Genomic DNA, 25,802 nt, shown 5'->3' on the forward strand with positions numbered 1-25,802 from the left:
ACCCCCTTCAGTAGCCAGGTCCCGCCAGGGTTTCAAGGACCACGCAGCTTTCCTCCATTTTTGTGATTATTTAGCTTTCCTTTCTACCCTTAATTGATCTCCTGACAGAAATGGTTGGGACTGGTTTTGCTCAGTTGTACCCAGCGCCCAGCACTGTGTGTGGCATACAGTTAAGGCTGGATGAATATCTGGGGTTTTGTTCTTGCTTGTTGCTGTTGTTGGAGTCTCACTCCGCCATCCAGGCTAGAGTGCAGTGGCACACTCATGGCCACTCCAGCCTCCACCCTCGACCTGCAGGGCTCCGGTGAGCCTTCCACCTTAGTCTTCCAAGTAGCTGAGACTACAGGCGCGTGCGCGCTACCACGCCCGGCTGTTTTTGATTTGTGGTAGAGACGAGGTCTCACCAAGTTGCCCGGGTTGGTCTCGAACCCCAGGCTCAGGCAGTCCACTTGCCTCCACACTCCCAAAGTGTTGGGCTTACAGGCTGAGCCACCGAGCCGGCCTGGATGAGTATCTGTTGAGTGAATAAGGAGACCTTGGAGATTACATTAGAAATCAAGTAAGCAGAGGCCCAGACATGAGAACCCTATTCAGCCGTTCTGTCTGCCGACATGAACCTGTGGAGTTAAGAGAATGCAAGGTCTTCGTACTTCTGGATTAAACCTATCCACCATCATTTACATTATGGTCAATAAAAACAGCCTGAATAAACGTCCTTGATATTATTACTACCACCTTGATAATCAATGTATTGTTATTATATAAGTATATAGGTGCACGATAGGAAACCAGAAAATAAGTTTTAAGCACAAAAAGACATCCCTGAAAACACAGAAGTCTAGGACGCGGTGGCCAATAAAACAGCATAAGCGTCTCCCTTCCCCATCTGCCACAGGTTCGCCCACAGCCTCGGAGCGGTAGAATCAGGCTAGACGGAGGGTACGCACCCTCCGGGTTCCCAGGCCTGCACGCCCCACCCCTAGCTCCCCGCAGCGCCCACACCGGGGGCTCCAGGTCCCGCCCACTGCACGCGAACCGGAAGCGCATCGCGCTCTCGGCCGCGGGGGAGGGCCTCCCGCTCCTACACTGGGCATGCGCGGAAGTCGGTTCGCCGCGGACCGGCCGGCGCGGGTGCACAAGCCGCACGGCGGCACGGGGTCTCCTTACGGCCTCCGGGTTTCCTTCGCCCTCTTTCCCGACCCGGGTCACGGCTGCAGGCGGTACCTTCCCCCAGCCCCAGTGGGCGGGTGGCAGGTGAGGATCAGGGCCCCGGCAGCCAGGAGGGGGTTGGGCCGTGCCGAGTCGCTTAGGGACGGGAGCCCGCCAGCCCTCGGCCCAGCCCCGTGGATCTTCTCTGGGGTCTTCCCAGAGGGGCGGGGGGTCCGCGCGTGGCGGGACATCGGGGCTAGAGCCCTCTGCTCCTCGGCCCCAGCCCTTTCTCTTCTGAGGCCCTCCTGGAGGGGCCGTGGGGTCCGAGCATGGGGGTCACGCCTGCCTGGGGGCGTCCGCGCGCCGCAGGCCGTGAGCCCGGGACTCCAGGCCGCCGTCCAAGCTTCCGTCCTCCCTCTCCACGTCTTCAAAGGGGGCCGGGAACTTCTCCCCAGCTCGAGGCTGCTCAAGTAGGGGTGAAATTCAGATGAGAAGGCTGTTTGTACAAAGTCAGCTGCCACACGCGGAGTTGTCACCAAGCCTCCTCGCCGAGACCCAGAGGAGGACGGTTTCGCATAGAGGCTCCCAACTCTGATGCTCGATTGTCTGCCTGACCCCCAGCAAGCCCCTTGACTTCTCTTGTACTTAGTTGACTCTCCAGTGGAATGAGGTTAATAACTACCTGCCCTCAGCTGGGCGCAGTAGCTCATGTCTGTAGTCCCAGAACTTTGGGAGGTTGATATCGAAGAATAGCGAGACCGGTCTCTGGAAAAAAATTAAAAATAGCCGGGCGTGGTGGTGTGCACCTGTAGTCCCAGCTACTGGAGAGGCTGAAGCTGGAGGATCGCTTGAGCCCAGGATTTTAAGGCTGAGGTGAGCCATGCTCAGACCACTGCACCCCAGCCTGGGCGACAGTTTACCCCACTCTAATAATAATAACCTGCCCTACCAAGGTCTCAGCATTGTGAGGTTAAAATGCAATAATTAATGCAAAAGCATTTAAATCACTAAGTAAATGTCAGTTTTTATTACACGTGCTAACTGTAGAGTGTTATGACGGAGTAAGTGAGAAGAAGTTACGCCAGCAAGTTGAGTTTAATTAATTATGAATTTATTAAACGCATGGGTCAAGAGTAGGCAAACGCCAGAAAAACTCTTGGCAAATTGGTGCAGTTTGTGACAAGCTTCTATAGGTAAAATTTGCAGCATTGGCTACATAGCAGCTTAGTACTATAGCAGCTATTAACTAACGACTTGGCAACCAAAATGGGAACTTTGATTGTTAGGGAGCTTTGATTAATTTCATGTCAAGTAAGTATAGCCAGTGCTCAGAAAGTCCTTGGAGTTCTGCCATTAAGATATAGTTTAAGGTAGTTACATAGAGAGGAAGAAGAAGAATCATTATACAATGGAGTTACCTTGGTTAGATCACTAACAATATAAGAACAAACTATGAAAATGTCAATGCATAGCATTTGATTTCAGTTAACAAAGCATACAATTACATGGAAGCTATGGCGTAGTTCTATAACGGTCAGCCAGCAACGGTCAGCATAACCTGCCCAAAGGAGACAAAGCTGGAGGTCTGTGGTCATGGGAATGTTACTGTAATCACACGTAGGCATTGATTCTTAGGTCAGGCAGGTTACTAAGATGAAAGTTTTAAACAAAATGGAGTAAGCTGGTTAATATTATTACTTTGCTAGCAATTTGATTTTATTAACTGATTTAGCTTATTTCATTCCCCCCTTTTAGTTGTGCATGAGTCAATTTATTGACTCTTTAGTTAAAGGAAGGAAATTATAATAGGTTCTGGTATATAAAATTTTACTGAGTTGATTCGTTTCTTGACAAAGTTTACAAACCAGTTTAAAATGCGAGGTACCAGATCTGGAAGAGTTACTTTAAACTGGATTGGGTTTGAGTTAGGGGTCCAATATTGTACAGCTAAAACTTGTTCTGAAGTAAAGGAACTTAAAGTAAAAGTATAAGTAGTATAATAAGCTGAACCCAAAGGGGTGCTTGCTGGAATAAACCAGGGTAAACTTGTTTTAAGCATAATAAAGCAATAATACATCCAGTACATGAGAAATAAAACAGTGTTAATAGATCTTTTTTGCAGCACGGCCATTCTTCAGGAATTGTAGTAAGCAGTGCTGCTTCAAATCCTAGAACAAGTGGGATAACAAAAATAGAGGCAAGGGATGAATGCAGTGCATTCAGTTATGGTCAAAGTTTCGTGGTTTCTGCTGCTGGCTGGTCAGGTGATGTTGGACAGTGGGCTTGGAGAGTGATTTTGAGAGCATTATCAGGATGTTGGTTCACAGTCCAGTTGTTGTTTGGGTGAAAGGGCACATCAGCATTCCAACTGCAGGCTTGGCTGAGCCAGACTTCGGCGTCCGCAGCTTCCTTGACTTGTGAATGATGAATCCAGGTTGGTATCCCGCTACCCTTGAGTGACGTTGGGGTGGTGAGGATGACTTTGTATGGTCCTTTCTAGGAGGGGCTCAGTCCTTTTTTCTGGAACTTTCTGACATAGACCAGATTTCCAGGCTGGAACGGATAACACGGTGTGGAAGTTGGAGTTGGCAGTACAGCACAGACGTTCGTGTGGACAAGGTCCTGCACCCGCTGTAAAGACTGGAGATACTTTAACAGAGATTGATTAGTAAACTCTTTAAGAATAGGATCCCGTAAGCGGGGTAACAGAGGAGGGGGTCTTTCAAACATGATTTCATAGGGAGTAAACCCAGTCTTATACGGGGTACATCTAGCTTGAAGAAGAGCTAGGGAGAAGAAAGTTACCCATCTTTCACCGGTTTCTATTATTAATTTAGATAAGTATTTTTTAAAGTCTGGTTTATGCGTTTTACCTGTCCAGAGCTTTGTGGTTGGTAAGCACAATGCAGTTTTCATTTGATGTTCTGTGCTTTCCTAACCAGCTATACTATGGACAAGGTGAAGGCAGGACCTTGTCTGAGCCAATAGAAAGAGGAAGCCCGTACCTAGGAATTATTTTATTTAATAAGTATTTTGCAACCGTAAGGGCAGTTTTATTTCTTGTGGCAAACACTTTTACCCATCCCGAAAAAGTGTCTACTAACACCAGTAAATAATTGTATCCTGCATGTGGAGGTTTTATTTCAGTAAAGTTTATTTTCCATTGTTCACCAGGGCTTAATCCTTGTGCCCTGATTCCTGGAAGGAGTTTTGGACCTTTCTTGGGATTGACAGGAGCACAAGCAGGACACATTAAAGTTGCTGAATTAGCTTGGTCTTTTAAGTTATTGATAATATAAAAACGGTTTAACAGTTCAGCCATTTTGGTTCCTCCTAGGTGGATGGTAAAGTGGAGTTGTCAATAATTTTTCTGCAAGAATTTCAGGTAGAACAATTCTGGAGTTTTTAACCCACCAGCCATCAGGTTTCTTATAAGCTTCCACCAGCTCTGCAGCCTCTTCTTCTCTATGTGTATATCTGGGCCGCTGTGGGAGAGAAGGGACTGGAAAAGTTTTAGCTGGTAAAATAGTTAGGGGTTTAATTCAGAGTTCTGCTTTCTGAGCTGTCCGGCCTGCCAGGTGGTTTTCAATTGTTTCTAGAGTGTCAGATTTTTGGTGACCTTTACAATGAATAACAGCTATCTCTTTAGGGAACCCAACAGCTTCCAAGAGGGCTATTATTTCTTTTTTATTTTTGATAGTTTTACCTGCTATGGTGAGAAGACCACGTTCTTTGTAGATTATGGCATGTACATGAAGTGTAGCAAACGTATACCGCCTGTCCATGTAGATGTTTACTCTTTTTTCTGCTCCCCAGCGAACAGGTCAGCATCAGCTTGACGCAGAGGAGTGTCCTAAAGATCAGGTCGACTGACCTGGGTAATGTCCAACACATCCTTGCAGTCATGCACTGGCGTCTCCGGATGGTTATCAGGCAACAGGGTTGCCGGGTTGAGGCATTGAGTAGGAGAGAAAGTTAGTCTAGGCTGGTCTAGTAGTAGGCTCTGATATGTGCGTTTGACATCCAGTGGCCGGAGGCTCCCCGGAGCAGAGTTTCAACAGCCTGGGGAGCATTAGAGCCAGGTTTTGGCCGAAGGTTAACTTATCTGCTTCTTTAATCAGCAAAGCCATGGCTGCAATGACTCGAAGACAAGAGGACCAGCCAGAAGCTACCAGCTCCAGTCTCTTTGACAAATAGGCCACCGGTCATTTTCATGGCCCTAGTGTCTGAGTGAGGACCCCTTTGGCAATTCCTCGTTGTTCATGAATGAACAAGTGGAAAGGTTTGGTGACATCAGGAAGGGCTAGTGCCGGTGCTTGAGTTAGAGCTGTTTTTAGCTGCTGGAACAGTTGTTCCTCAGCAGCAGTCTAATTTAGGGGTTGATCCCCTGCCATGGCCGAGTACAAGGGTTTGGCAATTTTGGCAAATTGTGGGATCCATAGCCAACAATACCCTGCCACCCCCAGGAATTCCTGTACCTGTTTCTTGGTGGTTGGCGTGGGAATTTGGAGAATGGCTTTTTTCCAGGCTGAGGTTAGGGCTTGCTTGCCCTCTTGCAGCTGGTATCCAAGGTAAGACACTTTGGCAGAGCAAAGCTGTGCTTTCTTTGCTGATACTCTAGCCCAGGTCCTGGAGAAGCTGTAACAAAGCTTTGGTACCTTGTAAACAGGTGTCCAAGTCTGCAGCTGCAAGTAGGAGGTTAATCCACATATTGAAGCAAAGCACATTCAGGGTGTTGGGCATGGAACCCCGACAAATCCTGTTGCAAGGCCTCCCCAAAGAGTGTTGGGGAGTTATTGAATCCTTGTGGTAGTCCAAGTTAACTGACTGGTGTCTCCTGTGTCTGGATCTGTCCACTTAAAAGCAAAAATAGGTTGGCTGACAGGAGACAGGGGAATAGAGAAAAAGCATCTTTTAAATCTAGCACAGTACCTGATGTTGAGGGGGAAGTAGACTAAGTAAAGTGTACAGGTTAGGAACAGTTGGATGAATAGTTTTTACCCGCTTGTTGACTTTTTTTAAGTCTTGAACTGGACGGTAGTCAGACGTTTCTAGTTTCTGGCAAGAAAGGTATGTTCCATGCTGACTTGCGTGAAGTCAGACTGTTGGCAGCTAAGTTTTTTTATATGAGGAGCAGTTTCTTTCTGGGCCTGCAAACTCATAGGGTCCTGGCGGACTCAGACAGGAGTAGCTGATGCCAGTAAACTTATCACCACTGGAGGGTGATGCTTTGCCAATCCTGGCGGGTTGGTTTCTGCCCAGACGGAAGGAAACTCCTGCAGCAACTGTAGCAGTAAGCTTGACAGAACATTTTTAGTAGTAGGCTTTGGAGAGGTTAAAAGATATTCTTCAGAAAGTGGAACAGTTAAGAGCGTTTGATATGCAGTAGGAATAAACATTTCAGTTTTGTCAGGTGAAAACACAATGGTTGCTCTTAATTTCCATAACAGATTTCTACCCATGAGAGGGAATGGACACTCAGTAGCTACTAAAAGTGAGTGCGTTATCCGCTTTTGTCCCAAGTCAGCAGTCTGATTAGAAGTGAATTTGCAGTTGGTAATTATTCCTGTTCCTTCTTGTATTAAAAGTTGATTTTTAGACATAGGTCCTAATGGTGACTTTAGGACTTAAAGTTCCACCCCCGTGTCCACTAAGAGTTTAACTGGGTGGCCCCCAATAGCTGTGGTTACTCTAGGCTCTTGGGGGCTCAAGGAGAAAGAGCCTTGGCCCCTTCAGTCTGAATAATTTTCTGCTCCTCCAGCCAAGGGCAGGATGGGTTTAGGGTCTGGGTCTTGGTTTTACTGTGGAGGGCGATAGGGACAATCTTTGACCGAATGTCCAAGCTCCTTGCAATAAGCACACTGGTTTTTTTGCTAACTTAATGCATTCAAACGTTTTTGACCTTTTTGGCTTTTTTGGTTATCAGACTTTCGGCATAGAGGCTTGGAACCAGTTCCTGGGCCCCTGAGGGCCGTCGCTAGAATTTTGGCCTGTTTTCTTGCAGCTTTGTCAGCCGCCTGCACTGCTTGTTTCTGTTTTTCAGCATCTCGGTTATTGTAAACTTTTTGAGCTACTTTAAGCAGCTGAGAAATGTTCATTCCTGCAAAGTCTTCTGATTTCTGTAATTTTTTTTTCAAATATTGGTAGCTGCTTGTGCCACAAAGGCCAAATTTATGGCCTGAGCATTCTCGGGAGCCGAGGGGTCAAAAGGGGTGTAGGTTCGAAACACCTCTTGGAGATGTTCAAAGAATTCCCCTGGGGACGCCTTGGGTCCCTGGAGAACCTCAGTAGTTTTAGATAAATTAATGGGGTTTGGGGCTGCCCCCTTTAAACCTGCTAAAGAGTCCAGTGAAAAATTTTTAATGTCCTGGACCCTACCAAAGTGTTAGGGTCTCAGTTTAGGCAAGAGGAGGGAAAAACCTTATTTAACCTTTTTTTGACCTTTTTTCTGAGTTTAACCAAAGGAGCTGCTGGCAGTCATTCCAGGTGAAGCGATGAATGCGCATGATTGATTCTAGTAAAGATTAAAACCTGTGGTTTTTCTGAGATTAGTTTTCCTATGTGTATAAGAAGCTATGTAAGCATCACTTATGGAAAGCCCATCTCTTCCCCTGATCTATACAACGTATTCCCTTGATCGGTGTTACTCTTGTGATATTTCAACTTTTACACCCTAGATTTTTGGTGTAGTCTAGATATTCTAGATAAATAATTACGTAATACACAAGGAATGAAGATTCAGTTTCTCTTTTTTAAGCTTTTAGTTACGTTTTCTATCTTACTGTGCTACCTGGGGCCTCCAGCATTAGGCAGAATAAAACATTGAAGAGGGCAACTTTATCTTTTTCCTACTTTTAGAGAGAATGCTTTAAACATCTCACCATTAATTTGAGATTTTCTTCAGGCTTTTGGTAGATATTCTTTATTGCATTAAGGAAGTTACTTTCTACTTCTAGTTTGCTAAGAGGATTTATCGTGAGTGATGTTGAATTTTATCAAATACTTTCTTTTACATCGATTGAGATAGTCATGTAATTTCCTTAACTCTTTAATGTGTTAAATTACATAAATAAATTTCCTAACAGCTCATCTATGGGATAAACTGATTTGCTTTGAAAACAAATACTTTACTAGATTCAGTTAGCTAATATTTTCAGCTTTTTTTCATTAGTGTTCATGAGCAAGATTCTAGTTTTCCTTTTAGTATGGCTTGTCGAATTTTGGTTTCGAGGTTAAATTAGCCTTATAAAGTGAATTGGATCATGTGTTGTTTTTTCTCTTCTCTGCAAGAGTTTTTGTATAATAGGATTTATCTGTATTGAATTTTTGGTAGAATTCACTGATAAACTATTTGCACCTTATATTTTCTTTGTGGGAAGACTTTTAGCTACTGAGTCTACTTTTTTAATGGTTATAGAACTACATATTCCTGTTATAGGTAGGTGGTTAATACTAGTGTCTACCTTACATGTGAATAAGACTAAAGTAAGGAAACACTTAGAAGTGAAGAAGTGACAAATGGCATGTGCCTTATCTCAAAATGCTATAAATGCAATTTATATATATACATATATAGAGAAATAATATATGTATAGCTACATAATATGTATGTCTTCCTACTCATATATACTTATCATCTAAGTCATGTTTTATTATATCATTTTCATTTGACTTTTGATTTTTCCAGAGAAGTAAATTCTCAGATTCTTACAAGTATTTTCCTATATCTGTGTGTGTAAAAGGAAAGCTATTAAGACTGTATTCCTTTAGTATTTATTTAAAGAATCAAATTTATTTTTTCTTTCCCTCTCTTCTCCTAAGTGGTTTGCAGATATTAATGAAATTTTAAACATTCGTATTTTATCAATTTTCTTTAGCTTATGATTTATAAAGTTTTAACTTTTTAACTTAGAAGCATTTTTACCTTAGTTATTATTTTGATGATGTCTTTCTAGGCAATGTTCTTTGTTATCATATCTTTGATAAACAGATTTCCCGTAATCTTAGAGGTTTAAAGCAGTGTCATCTTCATTATTAGTAAGATATTTTTCTTTGAAAAGTATCTTCATAAAAAGAAATAAAATTTTAAAGCTATCTATGAAACTGGATCAGAATTAACTTTAGAGCTTAGAACCTTATTAGGGTTAAAAGGAGATGAGAGAGAAGGAGATTCCCTTAACTCTTATCATAACCTTATTTGGAACAATCACGTATTGCTAGGATATAAAAACTGAAGATCACTGTGATTTCAAGTTCTGGTAGGAGAGTGCAAAGGGCACAGCTTCATGCCAGTTGTTTGGCTGGGCTCTGTGCCCAGCCCCCACTTCCTGCACAGGTAGACAGCTACAGAAAAGCCGTACTATGCAAGGGTACACCCCTTGTTGGTGTTCTGGAGTCCTCTTTGGGCTTACAGCGAAACATGCAGGAAGACAGGTTTTATTTCTTGTAATTGTATTTTTTACTAATTTATACCTAATAATTGTTGGATAATTAAGGATAGCTAATTTAGCATACTCTGATAGCAGCGTTGACAGGATAACCTTATCAGATTATAATCTGATCGGCTAAGTTTAGTATTTGAAGTCAAAAACTTAGTATTGTTTTCTCTGGGAAAGCTTTCATCTTTTATCATAGTCTTTTAGGTTTACTTAACTTGAATTTGTTCACTATGAGAGTGGGACTATATAAGATAACTTCCCCCCAAAAAAAAAAAGTTATTCAAGGAAAGGAACAAATACTTTTTGAGAGTCCAGACTCTTTGCTTGTCTCATACTGTGGCCTCCACCAGCCAATGGCAATCCAGCATTCCAGCTGCAGCTGGTCCTAGTGTCACCACTCACTAGCTATGTGATTTTGGTAAGCTACGTAGCCTCTCTAAGCCTCAAGTTTCCTCATCTGCAAGACAAAAACAATGATAGCACCTATATTATAGAGTGATCTGAGTATCAAATATATGTATACAGAGGGAAACCCAAAAAAGTCTCAGAATTTATTTATGAAAAGTGTGTATTTATCCGTACATGTTTAAACATCAGTCATCTTCAAAGTACTTCTGCTTGATGCAATACACTTATTGAGATGCTGTTTCCACTGCTCAGAACAGTTTTTATGTTTGTATTTTTGGGGTTTTTTTGCTTTTTTTTGAGTTGGAGTCTCACTCTGTCGCCCAGACTAGAGTGCAGTGGCCGCTCCCGGCCACAGCAGCCTCAACCTGCTGGGCTCCAGCAATCCTTCCGCCTCAGCCTTTCGAGTAGCCGGAATTACAGGCATACGCTACCACGCCCAGCTGATTTTTTTATTTATTGTAGAGATGAGGTCTTGCTGCCCAGGCGGGTCTCGAACCCGCGGGCTCAGGTAATCTACTCACCTCAGCCTCCCAAAGGCGCGGGATTACAGGCTGAGCCACCAAGAACAGTTTTTTAACTCATCAATTTTGATACTTTTTAGTGCTTCTGCCATTTTGTGCTTCACCTCTTCCACATCTGCAAAATGTTTCCCTTTGAGAACTTTTTTCATCTAAGGAAACAAAAGAAGTTCACTCTGGGTGAGATCAGATAAATAGGGAGAATGGGGGCACCAGGGTCATGCCATTTTTTTCGTCAAAAATTGAACATTCAGCGTGGTTTGAGCAGATGTGCTTGTAAATCACCCATCATGAAATGGGCAAATGTGTTGAAAGAATCTCTAAAAAAAAATTCACTGAAGCTGAATGCAGGCTCTCACAACAATGCTAGCTGGTACACGGATGCCGATGGATTCCTAGAACAATTACCTAGCATAGGAAGCCTGTGCTACAAGGGGCCCACCGTCCAAAAAATAATCCTGGGTTTTTTTGGGTCCCCCCAGTATATAGCCAGGTAATAGTAAGTGCCAATAAATGTTATCTAGTTTTTCATCAGCTTCAGCTGTCAGTGCTCAATGAGCATGGCTTTGTTTTTTTTTTTTTTTTCTTTTTTTTTGAGTTGGAATCTCACTCTATCACCCAGACTGGTGTGCAGTGGCACACTCCTGGCCACCACAGCCTTATTCTGCTGGGCTCTGGCGATCCTTCTGCCTCAGCCTTCCAAGTAGCCAAAACTACAGGCGCACACTACCATGCCCCACTTAGTTTTTTATTTACTGTAGAGACGAGGTGCCACCAAGTTGCCCAGGTGGGTCTTGAACCCGTGAGCTCAGACAATCCACTCGCCTCAGCCTCCCAAAGTGCTGGGATTATAGGCTGAGCCACTGTGCCCAGCCTGACTTTGTTTTCTTACTGTTTAACTTTTTCATGTCATTCTCACTGTCTCCAGTTTCTAAAATTAAGTTGACAATATTATAAACTCATCAGGGGAATGCAAAGAGATCATTATAGGCTGGAGTGTCTTGAGAGGACTTCAACTGAGTCTCATAAAATAAGTAGTGTTTAAATGACTGAAGACCCTATTTATAAGGGCTAAAATAAAATAAAGCCAGTATTGGCAAGAGTGTGCAAAATTGTAATACTCGTACACTGTTAGTAGGAATGCAAAGTGGTTCAACCACTATGAAAAACAGTTTTGCATTTCCTCAAAAAAAATAAGAAAGGAATTACCTTATGATTCAGCAATTCCACGTTCAGATGTAAACCCAAAATAATTGGAAGCAGCATCTCAAAGAGATATTTGTTACACCCAGATTCATAGCGGCAGTATTTACAATAGCTAGAAGATGGAAGTAACCCTGGTATTCATTAACTGGTAAATGAATAAATAAAATATGGTATATACATACAGGGGAATATAAATTCTAGCACATGCTACAACACGAATAGCCCTTGAGGACTTTATGCCAAGTAAAATAAGCCAGTCACAAGAAGACAAATATTGTCTTATTTGACTACCTGATTGCCCAGGGATAGTGGGGGTGGGTATATGAGGAGTTATTTAATGGATATAGATTTTTAGTTTCACAAGATGAAAAGAATTCTAGAGATTGTTACACAGCAATGTAGGTGTACTTAACATCACTGAACTTAAAAATGGTTAAGGTGGCAAATTCTATGTTATATGCATTTTGCCACCATTAAAAAATTTTAAAAACTGGCAAAATGGAAGTTTTTGAATTTTGAATCATTTGACTGTATAACCAATAAACATCCTTTTACTTAAGAAAAGCAAGATAAAAATTAACTTAATAATAACTAAAGCTGATGAGGTTACTTCTGTTTGTCTTTGTTTCAGGCAACATGGAGAATGCTGAAGGAGGTGACCCGACCATGACTGAGGAGTCTCCACCGGCCAAGGTGGGAACTGAGCACATCACTTCACAGGTGTCTCAGGAAGAACAGGGGCAGCTTCTTTTTCATGAGGAAACCATTGATCTTGGTGGAGATGAATTTGGTTCTGAAGAGAATGAGACCATATCAGAAGAGTCTAATAATTTTGTAGATAAGCTTAATGAACACATGATGGAAAGTGTCCTCATTTCTGATTCTCCTAATAACAGTGAAGATGACGTGGGTGACCTTGGTTGTTTGCAGGATGTGGTGGAACCCATAGAAAGCAATGCTGATCATAGACTGGAAAATATCACAGATAAAGAAGAAATGGACACTCTGAGTAATGGCAGTGAAACTGATGGAGACAATACACCAAAAGACGTCTCCGACATGACCTCTGATAGCAGAGGGTCTTTGAAAGAGGACTCCACAAAAAAAGGGAAAGGTATGTCTGCATTTGAGAATGAAAAGGCAGAGAACTCAGCACCAAGGGAAGAAAAGACCCACCCAGAAGAGCAGGTCTCAGAAATGTCTTCCAGTCGATCCTCATCTAAAGATGAGCCTGTTCCTGTGTGCACCATTTTCAGCAAGTCCAGTTCAGCACCTGCCCAGCCTCACTTGTTTCTGCACGATGGCTTCGAGTCTCAAATGGTAAAATCTCCTAGTTTCAGCAGTGCTAGTGAGACATCAGCAAAGACCCCTCCTCAGGTGGTCCAACCCAGTCCCAGCCTGAGTAAATTTTTTGGAGATACGGTCAACACTAATTCTTTGGCCTCTGACTTCTTTGATTCCTTCACTACTTCCACTTTCATTTCTGTCAGTAATCCTAATGCAGGCTCTTCAGTTCCAGAAAAATTGTCTTCACTCACTAGTCCGGTGGGAGAAACATCCCCTGATTCTGCAGACCCTTCATATTCTGCAGGGATTGAAAAATCAGAATCAGGTGTTTGCACAGCTTCTATAGAAATTCCTGAGTCTCCAAAACCATTTTCACAGATCCAAGCAGTATTTGCAGGGAGCGATGACCCCTTTGCCACAGCCTTGAGCATGAGTGAGATGGACCGAAGGAACGATGCCTGGCTTCCCAGCCAGGGGACCCAAGACATCCTGACTGCGGTAGCCACCCAGCAGTACAGCACTGTGTTCGTAGACAAGGAGAACCTCACCATGCCAGGCCTCAGGTTCGACAACATCCAGGTAAGATGTGGAATATTTCTGTGTTCACATCTCATCCCTTTTAATCTATGTCTGTAAAATATACACAATTCCTTTCAAGGAATGAAAAAAATTCTTATTTTAAGTAGTTCCTAAAATTCTGATTGTGAGAGTCTATGTTATTTTGTCACTAGGTAATTTGGAACTCTTGTTTTCCCTAATATGATGTGTATAATGTACCACTCAGAGTCATAGGAATAAGCACCAGCAAGGTAGATTGTTATACCTTAATATCCTGAATTAGTTCTATACTCTGTGTAATCAGGTTGTGACATTTGAATTCCAGTTAATGATAAACCCATTTCTTTTTTTAATATGGAAAAACGTTTCTATTATATATAATGTGTTTGGTATAGAGTTTTTTAGATTCAGTAAGAAAAATATGAGCCAGGCATTGTGGCTCATGCCTATAATCCCAGCACTTTGAGAGGCAGAGGCGAGAGGACTGCCTGAGCCCAGGAGTTCAAGACCATCCTGGGCAACTTGTCAAGACCTCATCTCTACAATAAACAAATTTTAAAAAATTAACCAGACATAGTGGCTCATGCCTGGGATTCCAGCTACTTGGAAGGCTGAGGCAGAAGAATCACCTGAGCCCAGCAGATTGAGGCTGTGGTGGCCGTGATCGTGCCATTGCACTCCAGCCTGGGTGACAGAGTGAGACTCTGACACACACAAAAAAGAAATAATTAAAAATATGAATTGCCCCAAAAATAATAAATCGCAAAAGCATGTAAATGCTGTGTACAAAGAGGTCCCCAAAAAAATTATTTTTGAGAGGGCAGACCCCTTGTAGTACAAGCTTCCCCCACTAGGTAAGTATTCTAGAACCCATCAGCATCAGTGAACCAGTTAGCATTGTTGTGAGAGGCTTCATTTAGCTTCAGTTAATTTTTTTTGGAGATTCTTTCAACAGGTTTGCCCATTTCATAATGAGTGATTTACACAAACAGCCTGACCACACCACACTGAATGTTTAGCAGCTTTTGACCATATGGCATGACTTCCATTACTCACACTTCCTATTCACCTGACCTCTCCGAGAGTGACTTTTTTTTTGTTTCCCTGGATAAAAAAAGTCCTCAAAGGGAAACATTTTGCCATTGTGGAAGAGATGAAACAAAAAACAGCAGATGCATTAAAAGTCATCAAAATTGACGAGTTCAGGCCAGGCTCGGTGGCTCAGCCTGTAATCCTGCACTGTGGGAGGCCGAGGTGAGCAGATTGCCTGAGCCCGCGGGTTCGAGACCCGCCTGGGCAACTTGATGAGACTCATCTCTACAATAAATCAAAAAATTAACTGGGTGTGGTAGCGTGCGCCTGTTGTTCTAGCTACTTGGAAGGCTGAGGCGGAAGGATTGCCGGAGCCTAACAGGTCGAGGCTGCAGTGGCCAGGAGCGGCCACTGCACTCCAGTCTGGGAGACGAAGTGAGACTTAAACTCAAAAAACAACAACAACAAAAACAAATTGATGAGTTCAAAAGTGTCTTGATAGGTGTAATACATCAAATGGAGAGTACTCTGAAGGTGTCTGAAATTTAAACATGTGAGAATAAATACACAATTTTATATAAATAAATTCCAGTTTTTTCGGAGGTCCCCTTAGTATTTATGTGTGCTCTAAAGTTTGGTTGACAAAACAACTGGGGTGACTATATAATGCTATTTGGTGCAGCCTAGAATGCTAAATATCCTGCAGTGCCTGGGTAGTTTCACATAATAAAAGTTCACCTACCCAAAATGTAGGTCATTCTTGAGTTGAGAAACACAACTGCTAAAATTATGTGCTTGTTTATCCTAGATTAAACCAAATTTGGAGGCTCTATCTACAAATAAAGGACATGGTTCTGTGACAGGTCCTCCGTTGCTTAAAACTTCTGTTCCTTACCTCCTCAGTTCCAGATGGGTGACCATGCAAAAGTGGGTCATTCCATCAGTCAGCACTTTTATGGAGCACCCATAAAGTGTAGCACCCATTACATACGTAGCACCCATTGCATGCATAGGCCAACCAGGAAGTAGTGAATTTTCTTTTTGAAATCCTAAAGTAATGTCTTTCATACTTCTTGCAATTCACAGTGGTTGTATTAGAAGCCTCATGGTAAGTAAGAAAAATATTACCAAAATACTTTTGACTTGCACATATAACAAATGTTAGATATTTGCTTGCTCATTGTCTCTTCAATTGTATGTTATCCTTCAGAGGACTTAAGATTTTCCTTGAATAGAAATGCTGAGATCCTAAGATGGTTGGGACAAACAGTAGTTTCTCTATTAACTTTCCATGCATACCAAGATTTTAAGATGTTAACCAAACACTTGTTAGGCTTACCCATTGGCAGTTTTCCCCCTCTGTCCCTGCTACAGTTAAAGTGTTGTTTGTTCTAAATCAGTTGTCTAAGATACTTGGATTTGAATTTTTTTTCAAAATTGTTCTCCTTTTGGTACCTAATTAAAAATCCCCTTCCTATGGGATAAAATTTAATTTGTTAAACGGATTACATTTTTATTAAGTGACTTTTATGTCAATCTAAGTTAGATTAGACACCTAAAAGGTAAGTTTGTAAAACCTCATCCAACTATAGTAGCATCACACAAAGAACATATTTGCATTTTCAACTAATTATATAGATGGAATAAATAATTATAGAAGACATTTGTTCTTCTTAAAGAAGTAAATGGAGAGTTTGTGGGGAAATAATAGTTCAGAACCCTTAAGGAATGAAAGTGGAGAATTGGTTGCATAGGGCTTGTTCATGAAAATGAGAGAGAGGGGAATAAAAATAAAAGCAGCAAAATTTCAGTAGTCAAGGAACAGAGTTTTAGCTCCTGGGGCAGTGTCACAGGCCCCTTGCAATGAATGTCCTGGCCTGCTGAGAGATCTAGAAGTATGACATACAGACTTTGAGGTTGGATATTTCCTGTATCCCTTTCTCATACTGTTCCCCTAATTTTTTTCTTCCCTTCACCCCTCCTGCAGTTTGTATTTCACAGAATTCCCATCAGGAATGCCCATACAGTCTGTGCTAAAATCCCTGCCTTTCTTAGGCTACTCAGAGTCTTCTTGTCAGGATCTACCCCAGAAACCTCCAGAAAAGCAAAGAAATCATTGCTACTGTCTCTTCTACAGTCCACCAGTGAACTCTCAGCTCCCTTTTATGATGAGAATACTGAGATCAAAGTGATTTGTGCATTCATCAATAAACTTGCTGTACCCAGTCATCTACTATCCTAGTAATGCAAGGGGGGAGAGCACGATTCCTCCCCTGCGAGCCCAGACTCAGATGTATTAGGGAAAGCAGACTTGCAAATGGATTGTTGCAGTACACTGTGGCCCATTTACCCAAGGGAATGCTGCCAGTTCATTGCAAAACTAGTACCAGAACTCAGGTCCTGTTTACCTTGTTCTGGGCTCCTTGGTTTATATTATATTGTATTTCTATCTATGATATAAACAATTCTCTCAGAAAGATTTGTATTCAACCAAAGGTCTAGAAATCACCATTAATCAAAAGGGAAATACAAATCAAAACCACAATGAGATATGACCTCATGCCTGAGGATATCTGTTATCAAAAATGCAAGAGATAGCAAGCGTTGGTGAGGGTGTGGAGAAAAGGGAATGCTTGTACACTTTTGGTGGGAATGTAGATTATTGCAGCCATTATGGAAAGCAATGAAAAATAGAATTGCCATATGATCCAGCAATCTCCCCTTCTAGATATATATAAAAAATTGAAGTCAGTATCCCAAAGAGATATCTGCATTCCCATGTTCACTGCAGATTATTCACAGAAGCCCAGATAATGAGTCAAACTCAGTGTTCATCAACAGATGAGTGGATAAAGAAAATGTGATATATAGTGACTCATGCCCATAATCCTAGCTACTCAGGAAGCTTTAGCTAGGTGGCCACATACCTGAGCAACATAGTGAGACTCCTGTCCCTAAAAGAAAACTTTAAAATTAACCAGGCATGGTTGTGCATACCTGTAGTCCTAGCTACTAAGGAGGCAGTGGTAGGAGGATTACCTGAGCTCAGGAGTTCAGGGTTATAGTGGGCTATGATCCAGTCACTGCACTCCAGCCTGGGCAATAGAGCAAGACCCTGGGAAAGAGTGAGAGAGAAAGAGAGGGAGGGAGGGAAGGAGACTACCACTAATCTTTCTGTCTCTGTGTGTTTTCTTATTCTGGACATTTCACATAGGTGGGGTCATACAAGACATGGTCTTTCCTGACTGGTTTCTATAACTGAACATAACATTTTTAAGAGTCGTTCATGTTGTAACATGTATCGGTACATCATTCTTTGTTATTGGCAAATAATATTCCATTGTATGGATATTCCATACTTTATCTATTCATCAGTTGATGGACACTTGGTTTGTTGTCACCTTTTGGCTATTATGAGTGATACTCCTATAAACATTCATGTACAAGTTTTTGTGTAGACATGCTTTCAGTTCTTTTGAATATATAGCTAGATATGGAGTTGCTGGGTTATATGGTAACTCTGTTTAACATTTTGGGGAACCACCAGACTGTTTTCCAAAATGACTGTCCTATTTTAAATTCCTACTGATGTATGAGGATTCCAGTTTCTACACACCCTCAGGTTTGGGTTTTATTTTGTTTTGTTTTTGTTTGTCATTTTTTGCTCAGGGGTTTCACTTCCCCTGGGGAAAGCAATACAAGAGTGAGAGGGTAGAGCACTCCCAGGATAAGCAGCACGTTTCTCTACTGAAGATGTAAAGAAAGTTCCGTGTGTTCTGTGCCAGGTGCAGTTGCTGCTGGCTTCTAAATGACACTGCCCCATGACCATCTTTAGGTGTCCCAGACAGTTAGGCCCATACATGTTGAATCAGCTGCTATTCTTGCCATTAAAATTAAAATGGTTCTAAGACTATTCCCAGGTTGCAGGAGGGACAGCAGCCCCATGACCATCTGAGCTGTGAGAACCAGCCACTTGCTCTTCCATAAACATGTGTGACCAGGAGAGCGGGGTGGCATTCCCCACTGGCAGACCATAATGAGTCCCAGATTGTGATACATTTACATGGCATCCTCCCCATGTTCCCTAAACCTGGCCTCACTTCATGGTTTGCTGATCTGGAGGAGTCCATTGGTTCTACCCCATTCCTGGCACAGGGCGTAGCTCTCTAGAAACCCCTGGCAGAAAACCCACTTCCCTCACTGTAGTAACTGCTGAGGGGATGCAGTAAAGGGTGACTTCATCTCACTGGCCATAAATGCCTTCCATTTAGTGACACAGCAAGGGTTCGGTTTGTCTTAAGACATCTCTTACACCCTTGAACTTTCTATAGGTGGGATATTGTTAGTTGTACATGTGCTAATATCTTAGACACTTCCTGTGGCAACTAAAATGTTAACTCACGGAGAATTTTCAGGACAAGCCATTTTTGCAATGTAGTCTCACTAATTGAGAATTTGTTGTTGTTGTTGTTGTTTTATTTTTTTTATTATGTTGCAAGGATGGGGAAAGTAAACTGGTTCATCCTCCCCAGCATTAAGATTTTATTTTGCTCTCTGCCCAGCTTGCTACTCCTCTGGCTGAGATAATGCTCTTTGTCTGATATGAGTTGCATTTTTGCAAAGCTTTTTAGAGCCATATGTCTGAACTCTTTGTATTTTGCCCTTCAATCATCACTCCTAGATCCGTTCACTGCTTTTGCGACTCTGGTGTTTGAAGTACTTTACCTTCCTCTCTGAAAGCAGAAATTATAGAACGGCTGCTCCTCGGCCTTTGCCTCAGTGTGAGAAGATGCGAGGTCTGGCCTCTACAAGCAGCAGGCTCAGCACCCAGGGAAGAGAGAGACCTGTGACCTGGAGCCACCAAGCCCTTCCTGCCACAGGCTGTCAGTCTCCCTCCCAGGGGAAGTATGTCAGCAGGGCAGGAGAAGCAGGCAGTGTCAGCAGCTTTTCTGCATCTCTTGCTTAGAGTTTCAATGCTGCCTTTAAGTGTCCCCAGTTTGAAAGATAGCAGAAGATTGAAATAACCTTGCTTATTAGTAGGACTGCTTCTAGGCTTTTAATTTTTTCCCAACAAGAGTTGGAGAACAATAGGAAGAGATCTGAGACGTGTGAGATCCATACAGGGAGCGTTTCCACATTGATTTTCTCTCTATTCTCAGGCACATTTGCTCTCTGCTGTCCATCTACAGTGTCAGCATTCGCTTCCCTGTGGCTGGAAGGCAGGCTTTGTGCTGAGCTAGAAAGGTTTTGGCTTTGTCCTACCCCCTCTTGAGGTTGCCCTAGTTTTAGTTTCTCTCTTCTGACCATCTGAGAGACCGCCGAGCCTTGGTGCTGTGTCCCTCTGTCAGCAGCCACAAGGATGCCCTACCAGACACCCACAGCATTTCCAGGACCTCAGAGCCCTGCCCTCTCTCTTAGGATGCTCCCTCCCTCTGGGCTGCTCCCTGTTTCAGGGCATTTCAGGGACCTCAGCATTCTTGCCCCTCACCAGTACCTTTTTTTGGGCAGCAGCACCTCCAGAAGGGAAAGAGATGGCCAGAGCTTTGTCCCCATCACAGCTCTTTGTGCTGGGCTGCCTGTGACTTCTCCTTGTGACGGACCCTGCAGAACTGTGCGTGCTAGGCCCCCTGTGAGTGTCCTTCGTGCTGCTCACTGAGAGGCATTGTGTCTGCTGGGTAGGCCCTCACCCTGGGCTCTCCCTTGGCCTGCAATATAGCTACCAAACAGCACTGAGTCCTGTGAACCATGACAGTGTTCTCATTACCAGCGTGATGACTAGCTTGTCTCCATAGACATTCAGCCTAATAACTTCCAGCTTGGACCTACTTTTCCTTTTTTCTGTGGCCATGGGGGTTATGCTGATTTATGAATGCTGAACACTTGACTTCTTGCTTTAGCATATCACTATGTTTCACACCAGCTGATAGATTTCTCCCTGATCTTTGCAGTCATTGGGACATCTCTTCTTTCCCCAGGCTGCACAAAAGGACCTTTTCTTCCTCCCCCTTGCCTTTCTGTGTCTTCCCTTTAAAGTAAATAACATGTCCAGGCGTGGTAGCTCACGCCTGTAATCCCAGCACTTTGGGAGGCTGAGACGGGAGTTTCACTTGAGGCCAGGAGGTCAAGACCAGCCTGGGCAGCATAATGAGACCTTGTCTCTACAAAAATAAAATAAAATAAAGTAAGTAACGTGCTTCAGATTCCTCTTTTAATGTTCTTTAGCCCAGTCTAAAGATTGGCATAATCTGAAGAGTCAGGTTAGGAGATAGAAATTGCTCTGAGCAGAAGCAAAGACAGACCCTTCCCTCATTTGCAGTATAAAGGACACCTCCAACTCCTGTGAGCAGGGCCTGATTCTGCAAGCTATAAAGGACCTGCTGGGTAAGGGAGTTTCCATTTTCCTTTGGCTTAGCTGATGAACTTAGCACTGAAAAGGAGTCTACCCCTCCCTGTCATTGGTAACTCAACTTCCTTGGCACCAGCCTTGAGCACTTTCTCAGAGGACCAGGCAGTCGTGGGGAATTGACTGGATTTGGGCAGACCTTTCAGGCTTGCCTGCCCCACAAGACTCTGGCCACTGCATGGTGCTCTCAGTGACCACAGACCCTTGTCCCTAACAGTGTCTCCTCACACTCCCAGGCCTCCCTAGCCCATCACCTGGAGCCCCTCTCCTAGCTTGGTTTTGCCTCTTGCTGTAAGCCTGGTGCAGGTGGCAATTTGCCATTTCCTCTTCAAAATAAAGAACATGCCTTCAGATCAGTGGGGAATACAGAAAAAAAAGTAAAATAAAAAGAATAAAGAGCAGTTATAAAATTATACATTTTATTAACGCTTGTGGTAATTTAACTTCTGGTTAATTGAAGTTTTATGATACTCTAACCATTATTTTCACCTCTATAAGCCAATGGAGAAAAAAAGAAATTTTGTTTATTTATAGGTTCTGGTTAGCTGAGTTTAATTGACATTTTATTGTCTTGACATATTTTTCTTATATTCTTTCCAGGGAGATGCAGTTAAAGACTTGATGCTTCGTTTTCTGGGTGAAAAAGCAGCAGCAAAGAGACAAGTCCTAAATGCCAGCTCAGTGGAGCAGTCTTTTGTGGGATTGAAACAGCTAATCGTGAGTAACAAGGTGTTTGATTTTCAGTGCTGTTTTTTGATACATTCCACCTTACTTCATAGTACTTTCTCAAGAAGTTCATTACTTTGAATATATCATTCAGAGTCTTTACAAATAAGTAAAGTTTTGTGTTAGATATTAGTCCAGTGCAGCAAAAAGCGTCATATTAATACATAGATAATGTTAAGCCCAATTAGTTAAAGTTATTATTTTAAATGATCAAATTACTTGAAGCAGCATATACTTTGATCAAGTATACCCCATTACATATAATAGATAGAGATAAATGATTTTACGTTCATATTTAAAATATGGTTCATTTCTCCATTTCATATAGAAAGTTTATTGTATGGGTGGATTTCTAAACATTTTTAAGCTTTACTGTGAATTCTATAAGTAGATTTTGTAATTCATTAATACTGAATCACCAGTATTATACATGTTGATTAGTTTCTAGTGAATTTATAATGTATAAAACAGCTTTAATAGCATTGGGTTGCTTTTTCTAGATTAAGGAGAACATACAAGTTTTAAGGAGTTCAGTATATAAGTTTTATTTGGGAACCCTAAGGTAGCAATCCGGTAAATACTTTGAAATGATAGCCACATCTCATACTGTATCTCCTTCCCCAATCCAGCTGCCCTTGTGTGCTGTGGAACTGCTTCTCCAGCTGGTCTAGATGGGTAGCTAGAGTGGACGTAGCAAAGCCGTGCCCTATCTGTGCTCAGCCAGTGAGCATGCTTTTTGAAGGGGTTTGAAGAGTGAAGTGCTTAGCGTCAGATGTAAGTCTGCTGGCTGTGTAATACTCTTGTGCGGAAATGCAGCTCTCACCCTGATGGTACTTCAGTGGCACATTACCCATATTCACACTCTTGACTTGGGTGAACAGTATGAAGGATATACATTCACTTTTCAGCCTTTAAAAAAGAGAATGGAATTTCCTACTTCACATCATTGCTTTTTCTAAGAGTTCTCCATCTTGTTTTTCTCAATTGTAACTAATTCTTCTATACTATGCTTCAGATTTCACCTATTTTAAGCAAGTTTTGGTTCCTAAAGATATAACGGTTGAGAGATTTAAAAGTGTATTGAGGATTTGACTTTGTGGCCCATTTATATCAGCGGTGAAAATTAGCCTGTGAACTAAGAACTAAAAAGCAAAATGAAAATTTTTTTAAGTTTTCTTTTGGAGAAGCACATGGTTCAGTCACAACTCAGAAATGACCATCTTTTGTGTTAAAGCAGTAAGATATAGGTCACTTAGTGGCACAAAAACTTAATAGTAAAACTCAGAATAAAATAATTCTGTTTCCTTTTTTATTACATCACCTCTATCTTTAACTCAGTATTTGAAAGAGAGGTATTAGAGCCTGTCCTCATTCTGCCAGAAATTACTGATGTTTGTGAGGCAAAAATCCTGAACCAGACCATAGGAGAGGAGTTGTTCCTTGATCTTCAGCAGTAACAGTTAGCAAAGTAACAAAATTATTTTTCTTAATTGATTAGATCTCTTGAATTCAGATATCTTCATAATCTGTGGCTCCTGAACCTCTTTAGAAGCTTTTGCGACTTCTGGATGAGTAGGGTTGCCTGCTGCAGTGATCGGGCCACTTGAAGCTGCTTTGCTTCAAGTGTAATTGGCAGCTGTGACAAGCGCCGACCCAGAGTGCTGGTGTGCGAAAGCCTTTTAGGAAAAATAAGCAGGGGCTGTAGTCTGCTGTAAGTTCAGCTGCGACACTGCTCCCTACGTTACTGGATTTCCTAGTCCTTCTCTTTTGACTTTATACTTCAGCTTTTATTTTCTAGCTTTCTATTGCCAGCAAACAGGACAAAAAAATTTTAATTCTCCCCATTTTACTCAAAAGTTAGTTTCTTATATTTTTATTCTCAATCTTGATTATTATCCTCCTTTGATTCCAGATCTTTTTCCCAGAAAACCTTTTTTGGGATCTTGCCAAAAGACCCTGTTTTTGAGAAAGTACTGAACATTGGCAAAGCACTCTTAGTTACTTGGATTTTTTCCTGACTTCATTATATATATGAACTGGAAGGTGACATGTCATCAATGTCAGTAGCAAATGCTGTAACTTGGGGAAGAGGCAGAGCCAGATTTAAAAATTTTTTAATCTGTAATAAACACCATGACAATCAGGAAGCGTCTGTCTTGTTCACCAGGGAATTTTAGGACCCGGCACAGTCAGAGACATAATGGGTCACGACATTTTTTTTAATGTTTTTTAAACGGATGTATGAATTAATAGCTAATAGGACCTCCAAGCAAGAGGCTTCTCTTTTGAGAAAGAAGTGTGTTTAAAGAAATTGAGGAAAGAGCTCAAACAAAGGGATAAAGTGGGGGTGACTACTAGAGGGGTCTTCAAAAGAATAAGAAGAAATGAAACCAAAATAGATTAGTTTGGAGAAAGTTGGAACATTTCTGCCTCTGCCGTGAGAGAAAAGGAAAGGAAGGATTTGATAGGAACTGATATCCAACCTAGCATTTTATTTTTATTTTTATTTTTTTAGAAAGCAGGATTTATTGAGAGAACAGAAAAGCTCCCAAAGTGGGAGGGGACACAAAAGGGTTGCCTTAGAGTATTTTTAAACTGTATTTCTGAGAGTACCAGGGTTCCAGGGAAGGGCCTCAGGGTGACTGTGGGCATGGCCTGGAAGAGTGAATTGGTAGGGCCAGTATTATGTACGACATTTCAGTGGTGCCTATTTTCTTTTTTTTTTTTTTTTTTTTTTTTTTTTCTTATTTTATTATTTTATTTGAAAGATGAGGAGTACAATTCAGGGTTAGGTATACAAATATTCATTATGCAGGTATCCTTGTTGATGAGGTCCTATTTTCTATATAAATCTCTTGAGATTTCTTTTGGGGGAGGAATAGTTGATGAGTTTTGCTGTTTAAAATCTTTTGGAAAACTAATGTAATGCAAAATCCTTACATTGCAGGTCAGAAAACTGAGAGATAGAAAGGTGAAGAGGTTAGCCCACCAAATTAAATTATAATATAAATATTATAATATAAAATATAAAAATTAAATATTAAATTATGACCAAACCCCAGCCGTCAGTATGGTCCCTCCTACCCTCTGTCCCCTGAACAGTCTGCACAGCCCAGGGAAGACTATTGCTGGTAGTGATTTTGCTCATTGACTGCTTCCCACTCAGATAACTTAGTGTTTCTGAACCATTGAATATATGTGCTGTGGGAATTATGCTTTACAGTATAGTTGCTGGGACTGGAGAATATCCAGAAATAGGATTCGCCCTTGAGAAGACTTTTTTATATCTCATGAAATTGAAGCAAACACATTCTAAATTTTGTTTTTTGTGTATTCATTCAACAAACACATAGTAAACCTCTTTTGTTTCAAGCAGTAATAGTAAAGATTGCTAAGATATGGTTCTTGCTCCAGAAGTTCTGCCTTCTTAACTATTTATGGAGCTTTCTCAGCCTTAGAAGTGTTACCTTGTTCTTTAATTTACTTGTCACTGACCTGAAGCTCATACACTATTATTTTTTAAAAGAAGTATCATTCCAGATTCTCAAATATATTATAGCTTGTGTGGTTCTTCAGACACACACACACACACACACACACACACACACACACACACACACACACACACACACACACACACACACGTGCACAAATTCAGCTGCATTCCTGACCCATGGCAGTGAAATTTCCCTTTTCTCTCCACTCGCTTTATGTCCACTTCCCAAAATGGTTCTTCAGACACACACACACACACACACACACACACACACACACACACACACACACGTGCACAAATTCAGCTGCATTCCTGACCCATGGCAGTGAAATTTCCCTTTTCTCTCCACTCGCTTTATGTCCACTTCCCAAAGGGAAGCGGTTTATACCAGATCTTGAATACTGCTTCCCAGAATCCTGGTCTTCTAACTGGAGCGGAGCCTGAGAGCTCCAGCATGAATCCTTTGGGCCTTTTTGGCCCCAGGATAAAGTTCTCAGCTGTTCCCCACTTAAAGGGACTGAAGGACCCATCCAGAGCCTGAGAGATCAAACTTCTCTGAGACCCTTCCTGCTCCTCCCTCC

The 25,802-nt window shown here is 42.0% G+C and overlaps 1 protein-coding gene across 1 annotated transcript in view; it reads left to right on the forward strand.

Annotated features, from left to right (window-relative positions):
• Positions 1-1,179: 1,179 nt before the first annotated feature.
• The window catches only part of TRAPPC12 (trafficking protein particle complex 12), a 102,172-nt gene continuing 77,549 nt past the window's right edge, over positions 1,180-25,802 (forward strand). Inside the window, exons 1-3 of the mRNA XM_008061662.1 lie at positions 1,180-1,254; positions 12,351-13,585; positions 21,600-21,716. Of these exons, the coding sequence (XP_008059853.1) occupies positions 12,356-13,585; positions 21,600-21,716 (1,347 nt within the window). The 5' untranslated portion in view covers positions 1,180-1,254; positions 12,351-12,355. The remainder of the gene's footprint in view (positions 1,255-12,350; positions 13,586-21,599; positions 21,717-25,802) is intronic.

This window comes from Carlito syrichta, unplaced genomic scaffold (assembly GCF_000164805.1).
Source record: "Carlito syrichta isolate Samal-C Ts95f unplaced genomic scaffold, Tarsius_syrichta-2.0.1 Scaffold305409, whole genome shotgun sequence".
Classification (NCBI taxonomy): domain Eukaryota; kingdom Metazoa; phylum Chordata; class Mammalia; order Primates; family Tarsiidae; genus Carlito; species Carlito syrichta.